Raw genomic sequence first — 10,320 nt, 5'->3', positions numbered from 1 at the left:
GGTGTCAAAAGGGCACCATTCTTCTAGGAGACTCTAGGGAAGAATCATTTCCTTGCCTTGTCCAGCTTTTAGAGGCTGTCCTCATTCCTCGACTCACGGCCCTCTTCAGCCAATAACCACATCATACATCTTCTCTTTTTTCTTTTCTCCCCCCCCCACCCCGACACATCTTTTTCACATGTCCTTTTCTGACTCTGACTCTGCCTCCCTTTTATAAGGGTCTTTGAGACTAGATTGAGACCAGCCAGATGATCCAGGATAGTCTTCTCACCTCGAGATTCTTACTAACTTAATCACATCTATCACATCTGCACAGTCCATTATGCTATTGTAAGGTAACATATTTATAGGTTCCAGGGATTAGAAGGTGGACACCTTTGGGGGGCCATTATTTTACCCACCACCCATGCCTCACTGAAACACTTGGTTTCTGAAGGACCTTTTTATTTTAAAATAAATTTGTCTATCTATTTATTTTTGGCTGCGTTGGGTCTTCGTTGCTGCGCGCAGGCTTTCTCTAGTTGCAGTGAGCAGAGGCTACTCTTCGTTGCGGTGCATGGGCTTCTCATTGCGGTGGCTTCTCTTGTTGCAGAGCACAGGCTCTAGGCGCACGGGCTTCAGTAGCTGTGGTGCAGAAGTTGTGGCGCAGCAGTTGTGGCACACGGGCTTAGTTGCTCCACGGCATGTGGGATCTTCCTGGACCAGGGCTCGAACCCACGTCCCCTGAATTGGTAGGCAGATTCTTAACCACTATGCCACCAGGGAAGTCCCTGAAGGACCTTTACTTATGATGAGGCACTTCTGTCCCTTCTTCAAAAGTATCACCTGCCACTCCAAACAACTGCTTCATCTTGTCCAGGCTCCAGCTTCATTTCATGATTAAGGAGAGTCTTATATTTAGGGATCAGGTGTAGGGTTCGTTGAATTTGAGACTCAGAGTTCAGGGGCTCTAGATTTGAGACCCTAGAGGGAGACTTAGGTCTTGAGAGTGACCTCAGTTCTGGGAGTGTGTGTGCTCAAACCCAGAGGAGATTGACTCAGGGTTCAGGCAACAGGAGACAATGGCAATAGGGAGTATAGTATTCATTTTCTCAAGGAAGAAAAAAAGCGGAAGTGGACTGGGCTTAACGTTAACCTTAGCTTCAAGAGGCAAGAGGAATCAGCTGAAACTTGTACACTAATTATCTGACTCAGAGACCAAAGTCCTTTTGCTTTCGTTTCTCATAGCGCCCCTCCCCTTTCCGACAGAATCTAGGGTGAAGAGAAAAATAAGAGGAAGTTAGAAATAAAGGAATAACAGCTAAAGGGCATGGCCTCACTGTCTTCACCAGGCAACAATGAAAACATTCACGTCATGGAAACAGGCCAGTTCTCTCTTCCCTTTCTTCTTCCTCTTTTTTTTCCAGTAAAGAATGATGGGTCAGTCTTGCTTTAACTTTTAAGGGAAGTGTTCCTACATTCTGAGTTATCACGCAAGAACTTTGAAATTTGGATGTTCTCAATGAATTATGCTACAGAATTAACTATCTGCATTGTACGCTTTCTTATCAACCTCCAGCAACTTCCCTCTTCACCTGCTACCTGTCTGTGCACTCTAGATACCCAGTATCTGCCTGAGACACAGGAGTGAGTCATCCTCTGCCCAAACAGGTGGCAGTGGTCACACCTACAGAAACAGTGTGAGGCAGGTTGCTGGCTGCACGATATATAGCTCCAGGGGAAAAAGTCCAGTGACAGAGCAGCATGGCTTCTGACAGAGGTAAAATGGCAGGGGGCCTGAAAGCTACATGTTCTTGAAAAATGCGAAAACTCTGTGTGTGTGCTTGTGTGTGTGTGTGTGTGTGTGTGCGTGCGTGCGTGTATATGTGTCCTGCTTCTGTTTGTATCCTTGGACATTTTCCAACTTTCCTATTTATTAATATATGAATATTCTTAAACAGGATGTATTATTATCGTTGTTGTCATTATTATTAATACCAACTGTTCACATCCAAAAATGATTTTGATCAGATGGCACTAAAGCAATGCTTGTTTCACCATAATAAAAAATTGAGTAAAAGAAATACAACTGTTAAATAAAAGTTTACAATAACAGCAGAAGTGATAGCACAAGGGCAAGTTAATGGATAATTTAAGGTTCCGTTACTTAACGTTAGAAAACTTCGTGGGAGAGGAAAAACACTCAGGTTGTGGAAGGTGATGATTTTCAGATGAGGTGGGATTTGAACTGGATCCTGAAAGGGCAGAATTTGAATTGGCAAAGAGGAGGAGATTCCAGGTTGATTGACACTGAGAGTTTAAGAGAATTTACAAAGATTGTGTGTGGAATATAAAGAATAATTTGGTTAAGATAGAGAAGAGTTTTTGGAAACAATCTGCAGTGAGATTAGGAAGCAAATTTGTTTGTTCATTTTTAATAAATGTATGTATCTTTGGCTGCATTGGGTCTTCGTTACGGTGCACAGGCTTCTCATTCTGCTGCCTTCTTGACTGAAAGCAGAAAAGACAGGAAAAAAGGAGGCCAGTGAAAAGACTGCTGCAAGAGTGTGGGCATCACGTGATAAGACAAAATGCAGGTGTCAGTCTTAGGTTTCAAGAAACAATATTTTTTCTCCATTATATTTTCCCTCTATTAAAATTCTCTTGTGACTGGTATTTTGGGAAAAAGTGCAAAGACTTTATTTAATTGAAATATCTGGGTAATTTCCCTTGAAGGTGGTATGTTTTATCCCTCAAACCACCCCAAGTCATGTACCTAGTGTTGTTGCCTGGCACCACATGTGTAGATGCTGAGAATGTATCTCAATCTCTCTTTCTGAAGTCCTCACTGCTGGTTCACCTCCTCATACAGGTATGGCCTCTGTTTCTACAAGGCCCTCGCTGAGTAGACCAGCTGGTTCAAAGGCCCCAATTTGTTTTTTTTTTTGTTTTCGTTTTGTTTTGTTTATTTACTTATTTATATTTGACTGCGTTGGGTTTTCGTTGCTGCGCTCAGGCTTTCCCTAGTTGCTGCAAGCAGGGGCTACTCTTCGTTGCAGTGTGCAGGCTTCTCATTGGGGTGGCTTCTCTTGTTGCGGAGCACGGGCTCTAGGCGCGCAGGCTTCAGTAGTTGTGGCACGTGGGCTCAGTAGTTGTGGCTCACGGGCTCTAGGCGCGCGGGCTTCAGTAGTTGTGGCGCACGGGCTTAGTTGCTCCGCGGCATGTGGGATCTTCCTGGACCAGGGCTCAAACCTGTGTCCCCTGCCTTGGCAGGTGGATTCTTGACCACTGCGCCACCAGGGAAGTCCCTTGATGGGGACCATTTCTAAAGTCTTTATTGAATTTGTTACAATATTGCTTCTGTTTTATGTTTTGTTTTTTTTTGGCCACAAGGCATGTGGGATCTTAGGCTCCCTGACCAGGGATAGAACTCTCACCCCCTGCATTGGAAGGCAAAGTCTTAACCACTGGACCGCCAGGGAAGTCCCAAAGGCCCCAGTCTGAAGTAAGGTCTGAGAAGTGCCCATTCCAAGGTGTTAGCCATCCGCTTTCTCCTCCATCTCATGTCAGATTCCCTGCATATTCTTCTAAGGATGAGAAGTTTATTCTTCATGTTACACTTAGAATAGTATTTACTGACTCTGTCCTCTTTCCTATATATCTTGCTGATTTATCTTTTTGGTCTCACACACCAACTAGAACCATTTTCCACCTACAGGAAAGTGTGCCATACACAGTCTCTCTCCATTTAGTACAAATGCACAAATAGACATGACACACACACACACACACACACACACACACGCACACACATTGTTTAGGAAGAAAATCTTTTCCTCTACCCTCTTAGATTTTGTTCTGGGAGGGGGCACTGAAAATTAAACCGACAAAAAAAAAAAATTAAACCGACAAAAGACAGATTAGCAAAAAAAAAAAAAAAAGACAAAATTACACAGAGGAATTCACAAAAATGTGACTCAAGGACTTTGGTTAGAATTAAGATGGCTTATATACCATCTTTTTTTTTCTTTTTTTTTTTTCGGTACGCGGACCCCTCACCGCTGTGGCCTCTCCCGTTGCGGAGCACAGGCTCCGGACGCGCAGGCCCAGCGGCCATGGCTCACGGGCCCAGCCGCTCTGCGGCATGTGGGATCTTCCCGGACCGGGGCACGAACCCGTGTTCCCTGCATCGGCAGGCGGACTCTCAACCACTGAGCCACCAGGGAAGCCCCTATATACCATCTTAATAGAGGAAGTGGAGAGGGAGAAGAACACTAATGGGAAAACAAATGACTTTTAGGAAAGATAGACGGGCCGTTAGGAGAATAGATGGAGACAGACTAGTTCGTGACAATGTCTGAGTGGGTGTCTCAATTGGTAAGAGTCAATCTCCCCTGGTTGCCCCAAAGAACGGGATTTATGACAACTGATTTCTTTTGAGTTCTTTTGGGAGGCTCTGCCTGTAGGAAAATAAGGGATTGTGGATTGGGGGGGTCGTGGAGGGGAGTTTATTTTCAAATGTCTTCAGACCAAAATAATTGTTATGCTTCAGTGACACAATCTGGACCCCTCACCACACACACACACACACACACACACACACACACACACACAGCCTTGGCATCTTCTGTTTTGAAGGTCTTGTGGTTCAAAAACTGCTCCTCAGAGATAAGTTTGGCTGGGAGACAGGGCAGGCACTTCACCCTCAGAGGGAGCAGTGAATTTTGTGTCTCTCTTTGACCCACCGAGAAGGGGTATCAGGTGGGAACCTTATACTCAGTGTCTCAAGCTTCATGGACATCTGAGCTCATTCCAGTTTTTGATATTACAAATAAAGCTGATATGAACATTTGTGTACAGGCTTTTGTGTGAACCTAAGTCTTCCTATCTCTGAGACACGTGCCCAGCAGGGCAATTGCTGGGTTGTACGGTAGTTGCATTTTTAGATTTTTTTCTAAGAAGCTGCAAACTGTTTCCCAGAGTGGCTATGCCAATTTATATTCCCACCAGCAACGTATGAGCGATCCAGTACCTCTAGCATAGTATTGTTAATAATCCATAGCGGATAGTGGTGCATTTCATTCATTTGTTCAATAAGTATCTATTGCTAACCAACATGTTTAAGGCAGTGTGATAGGGTCTGAAACAAGATATGTATAATCCATATCTCACATAATTTACACGTATTACTATAGGCATGTAATTAGGCAATCATAATATAACATGATCATTGCTATGAGGAAGGAAGTACAGGATTCTATGGGGGCACGTAATTTACACCTAAGATCCTCTGAAGGGTGACTTTCCCCCTTTCTTTTTTTTTTGCGGTACGCGGGCCTCTCACTGTTGTGGCCTCTCCCGTTGCGGAGCACAGGCTCCGGACAGGCAGGCTCAGCGGCCATGGCTCACGGGCCCAGCCGCTCCGCATTATGTGGGATCTTCCTGGACTGGGGCATGAACCCGTGTCCCCTGCATCAGCAGGCGGACTCTCAACCACTGCGCCACCGGGGAAGCCCTCCCCCTTTCTTTTTGGAGCCTTAAAGAGGATTACCTGGTTTGATATTGGGCAAGTAAATTTCAGCAGAGCCCTTAAAAATCTTGCTTTTCTTGATGCAATGACCTTGTCCAATCCAATTAATCCAGGAGAGATTTTTTTTTTTTTTTTTTGCCCACATGGCTTGAGGGATCTTAGTTCCCCAACCAGTGATCCAACCCTCACCGCCTGCAGTGGAAACAAGTGGGGAGTCTTAACCACGGGACCGCCAGGGAAGTCCCAGGAGAAAATCTTTTAACTGCATTTTCTGATATGGTTTGTGGGTTTGAGGAATAGAGCGTTTTTTCTTAGTAATTCAATTTGTATATGGGTGTTATCTGACATGATCATCTGTTGGTCAACAGGTCCTTCAGCTGGAGATGCTACCTCGAGGTAAGAATTATACTATCATAGTGCACATTTAATTCAACCAAGAATAGATGGATATTTAAGAGATGGAGGACTATAGCTTTCCTTATTGTTCCTTACTTATTCCACGCTCCCATTCTTTCTTTTGCTTTTTCTCTCTCTATCCTCTATGAGTATTATTGCTTTCTATATCTTTGCTCCTATGGCTTTTGGTTTCTGTTGAAAAAAATTACCTTCCAGCTTTGTTCTGTTATCGTCTTACTATTGTTCTTCTCTCTTTAAATCACAGGTTTTCATAGGCATTAGTGAAAAGTCCAGTGAACTCATTTGTCACTTTGATTTCATCTTCTTATTCTATACTCTATGCCCATTTTCTAGACTTTTTTTTTTTTTTTTGGCCACATCACCTGGCTTGCGGGGATCTAAGTCCCCCGACCAGAGATTGAACCCAGCTCCCTAGTAGTGGAAGCGTGGAGTCCTAACTACTGGACCACCAGGGAATTCCCTACACCTATTTTTTTTCTTTTTTTGAAGCTCCAGGAGAGCAGAGATTGGTTTTATTTTGTTCATGGCTGTATCCCCAGGTTTTAGAACACATAGCAGAGCACATACTAGATTCTCAATAAATGTTTGTAGAATGATGGACATAATAAATGAACATTTTGCACAGTTTTCATAAAAAACCAAAAACAAGTAAAGGCATCTGGGGAGGCTGGGTCTTGCCTCCCTGGCACCTAGACCTATTTTTATAACAGGGAGACTTTTGTCAGGGAGCATATTATCTCGTGATGGGTGGGCGGAAGGATTGATTTACATAATAAATGAAGTGATTCTTTAGGACTGAGTGGAAAATATGATGATGTAATAAACTTATGACTCAACCATATTGCAAGGAAGAGTCCTCAGAATAATTCTGAGTCACAGCTTTGACCCACAATGAGGGTGCGTATCTAAAGATGCCCTTGAGAGAAATTTGAATTTATTTCTTTTGAGGAAATAGTATACAGAATTGAATGTGGACGAAGCCTGAGGTTAAATTAGTCTCTTCTCAGAGTTGGGAATAGAATCCTCTTGGCAATTTGAGGCTTCCACACCTGAAAAAACTCTAGCTAGAGTCCCCTGAGGAATAGTGAAGATTAATGAGTGGGACAGGTCACCTCTAAGTGTGAGATAGAAAGATTAGAGGGAATTCCCTGGTGGTCCAGGGGTTTGGACTCGGCGGTTTCACTGCCGAGGGCATGGGTGCAATCCCTGGTTGGGGAAATAAGATCCTGCAATCCACACAACATGGCCAAAAATAAATAAAGTAAAAGAAAAAGATAAAATAAAATAAGATTAGAATATAATGAGAAACGTTTAAAAGAGGAACAAGGACACACTTATACCTGAATTCAAGACCACCAAGCAATGGTATAGAGAGTGGTAACCAAATTACATGAGCTGGGAAAAATCTCTTCACTATGTTTGTGAGAGAAAATTTAATAATCCAAACGGACCTCCCCAGATAACTTTGAGATACGGAATAGAAAAAAAAAAGTTTCCTGAGATGTCATGTTTTAAATATTTATTTATTTAGGCTGTGAAGTGTCTTAGTTGTGGCACGCAGGATCTTTAGTTGGGGCATGCGGGCTCTTAGTTTCGGCATGCATGCGGGATCTAGTTCCCTGACCAGGGATCGAACCCCGGCCCCCTACATTGGGAGCACGGAGTCTTACCTACTGGACCACCAGGGAAGTCCATGAGATGTCATGTTTTAGATCTGCCTGATCCAGAAGGAGAAGATGAAATTATTTCTAGGGTCCCTCAAATGATGACATAACAACACGGGTGATTTTTTATATTTCAGGAGAAGAATTGAACCCTGGGAATTTGAAGTCTCCTTTGACCCCCGAGAACTCTGTAAAGAGACCCGTCTGCTCTATGAAATCAAGTGGGGCAGGAGCCAGCACGTCTGGCGACACTCGGGCAAAAACACCACCAATCATGTTGAATGCAATTTTATAGAAAAATTTACTTCAGAAAGACCTTTTCACCGATCCGTCAGCTGCTGCATCACCTGGTTCTTGTCCTGGAGTCCCTGCTGGGAATGCTCCAAGGCTATTCGGGAATTTTTGAATCAGCATCCTAGAGTGACCCTGTTTATTTACGTAGCACGGCTTTTCCAGCACATGGATCCGCAAAACCGGCAAGGACTCAGAGACCTGATTCACAGTGGTGTGACTATCCAGATTATGGGACCCACAGGTGAAAACAATAAACCAGGAATCTTAAGTGTTTATTAGAGACTGTGGTGGTGGTGATATGTTTCTAGGCCAGGAGACTGATTACCCCAGACCGGAAGTCTCAGAAGTTAAAAGTCCAAAATAACAGGAGAAAGGACCAGGTCTGAAATTCATAGCAAGGAAAGCACCAAAGATATGACTCCTTTCCCCACTCCTGTCACTATGGCCTCTGTGCCATCTTCAAATGAATTGCTGAGTTCCTTTAAGGGATTCTGGAAGAGTCTAGCCCTTCTCCAGCAATAAATAGGCCAGAGAGAATTTATATATATTGTATTTAAAAAAAAAAAAATTATTTGTTTATTTATTTATTTATGGCTGTGGTGGGTCCTCGTTGCTGTGTGCGGGCTTACTCTAGCTGCAGCGAACGGGGGCTACTCTTCATTGTGGTGCGTGGGCTTCTCGTTGCGGTGGCTTCTCTTGTTGCGGAGCACGGGCTCTAGGCGTGCCGGCTCAGTAGTTGTGGCTCACGGGCTCTAGAGCGCAGGCTCAGTAGTTGTGGTGCATGGGCTTAGTTGCTCCGCGACATGTGGGATCTTCCCGGACCAGGGCTTGAACCCGTGTCTCCTGCATTGGCAGGAGGATTCTTAACCGCGGCACCACCAGGGAAGCCCCATAGTATTATTATTTAATAACAATAATAATAATTATTATTATTTTTAAATTGGGCTCTCTTTAACTTTCTGTTGTATGTGTTGACCGAACCAAGATTTGTGTTTCCTTAGAGTATGATTACTGCTGGAGGAATTTTGTCAACTACCCACCTGGGAAAGAAGCTCACTGGCCAAGATACCCCCCTCCGTTGATGAAGCTGTATGCACTGGAACTCCACTGCATAATTCTAGTAAGTTACTATAAGGGAAAAAGATTCTGATGCAAAAAGAAGCATCCATCTTCAAACTTCTCTCCTGTTTACGTTGACACGTACTCTTCTCACCATCACTTTGCCATTTATATTGACATTTAGTTATTTACCTGACATCTTTAAAAATGTGAGAACAAGACAATCTCTTTGTGGGAGATAAGTGGGAGAAGGGAACGGATAAACTGGTCTAAGGTATATGTGGACCCACAGGAGTTAGATTTCATCACCATCATTACTGCTGTTGTTACAGCACACACTGTTACACCAAATTGCACAATCCTTCTTTCCCTTATTGGTGTGTGTCATCTTATTGAAGGAATGTGTGTGTCCCACTTGTATTCTCTTGCAAGTAGTTCAGTGGTCTTTCAAATTATGTTTTGAAATGTTTGTGAAATATTACCCTAACTTCTTTTTTATTTCAGGGTCTCCCTCCCTGTTTAAATATTTCAAGAAGTCAGAATCAGCTGACCTTGTTCAGACTTATTCCTCAAAATTGCCATTACCGAATGATTCCACCCTATATCCTTTTACATACAGGGTTGATACAACTTCCTTTGACTTGGAGATGAATAGAGTATATACTGTTTCATGAACAGGAACTGATGGCCCACTAAAGAGTACCATTAGAATCGAGAAATTTTAAGTTTGCATTTCTATACACTAACAACATGTTATCTGGAAAAGAAATTTTTTAAAAAATCCCATTTATAGTAGCAATGAAAAATGATAAAATACTTAGGAATTAATTTGACCGAGGAGGTGAAAGATCTGTACACTGAAATCTACAAGAGAGATTGAAGAAGACACAAATAAATGGAAAGACATCCGATGGTCGTGGATGGAAGAAATATTGTTAAAATGTCCTTACTATACAAAGCCATCTATAAATTCAATGCAGTCCCTATCAAGATTCCAATGGTATTTTTTACAGAAATGAAAGAAAAATCCTAAATTTCATATGGAGCAACGGAAGACCCTGAATAGCCAAAGCAATCCTTATGTATCTGAAGGAAATGAAATCATTTTCTCAAAGAAATGTCTGCACTTCTGTGTTCATTGTAGCATTATTCACAATAGCCAAGACCTGAAAACAATCTAAGTATCCACCAGCAGATGAATGGATAAAGAAGCTGTGGTATATATACATGTATACACACACAATGGAATATTATATAGCCATAAAAAAGAAGAAAATCCTGCCCTTTGAAACAACATAGAAGAAACTTGAAGGCATTTTGCTCTTGGAAATAAGTCAGAGACAGACAAATACTATATGATCTCACTAATATGTAGTC

At 42.7% G+C, this 10,320-nt stretch overlaps 1 protein-coding gene across 1 annotated transcript; it reads left to right on the top strand.

Moving 5' to 3' along the window:
* Nucleotides 1-1,713: 1,713 nt before the first annotated feature.
* APOBEC1 (apolipoprotein B mRNA editing enzyme catalytic subunit 1) lies at nt 1,714-9,594 on the top strand. Its single transcript, XM_065887920.1, has 5 exons — nt 1,714-1,759; nt 5,878-5,905; nt 7,728-8,125; nt 8,886-9,004; nt 9,448-9,594. Exons 1-5 carry the CDS (start codon nt 1,744-1,746, stop codon nt 9,592-9,594), a joined length of 708 nt encoding a protein of 235 aa, XP_065743992.1. The 5' UTR covers nt 1,714-1,743.
* The last annotated feature ends 726 nt before the right edge of the window (nt 9,595-10,320 follow it).

The sequence above is a fragment of the Phocoena phocoena genome, chromosome 11 (assembly GCF_963924675.1).
Source record: "Phocoena phocoena chromosome 11, mPhoPho1.1, whole genome shotgun sequence".
NCBI classification, from domain to species: domain Eukaryota; kingdom Metazoa; phylum Chordata; class Mammalia; order Artiodactyla; family Phocoenidae; genus Phocoena; species Phocoena phocoena.
The sequence above is the reverse complement of the archived record's forward strand: the minus strand, read 5'-3'. Positions and strand labels throughout refer to the sequence as shown.

Bases quoted from the DNA above. Each gene is read 5' to 3' on its own strand.
- APOBEC1 (XM_065887920.1), top strand. The intron at 5,906-7,727 runs GTAAGAATTATA...TTTATATTTCAG, and splicing joins GCTGGAGATGCTACCTCGAG to GAGAAGAATTGAACCCTGGG. The intron at 8,126-8,885 runs GTGAAAACAATA...GTGTTTCCTTAG, and splicing joins CCAGATTATGGGACCCACAG to AGTATGATTACTGCTGGAGG.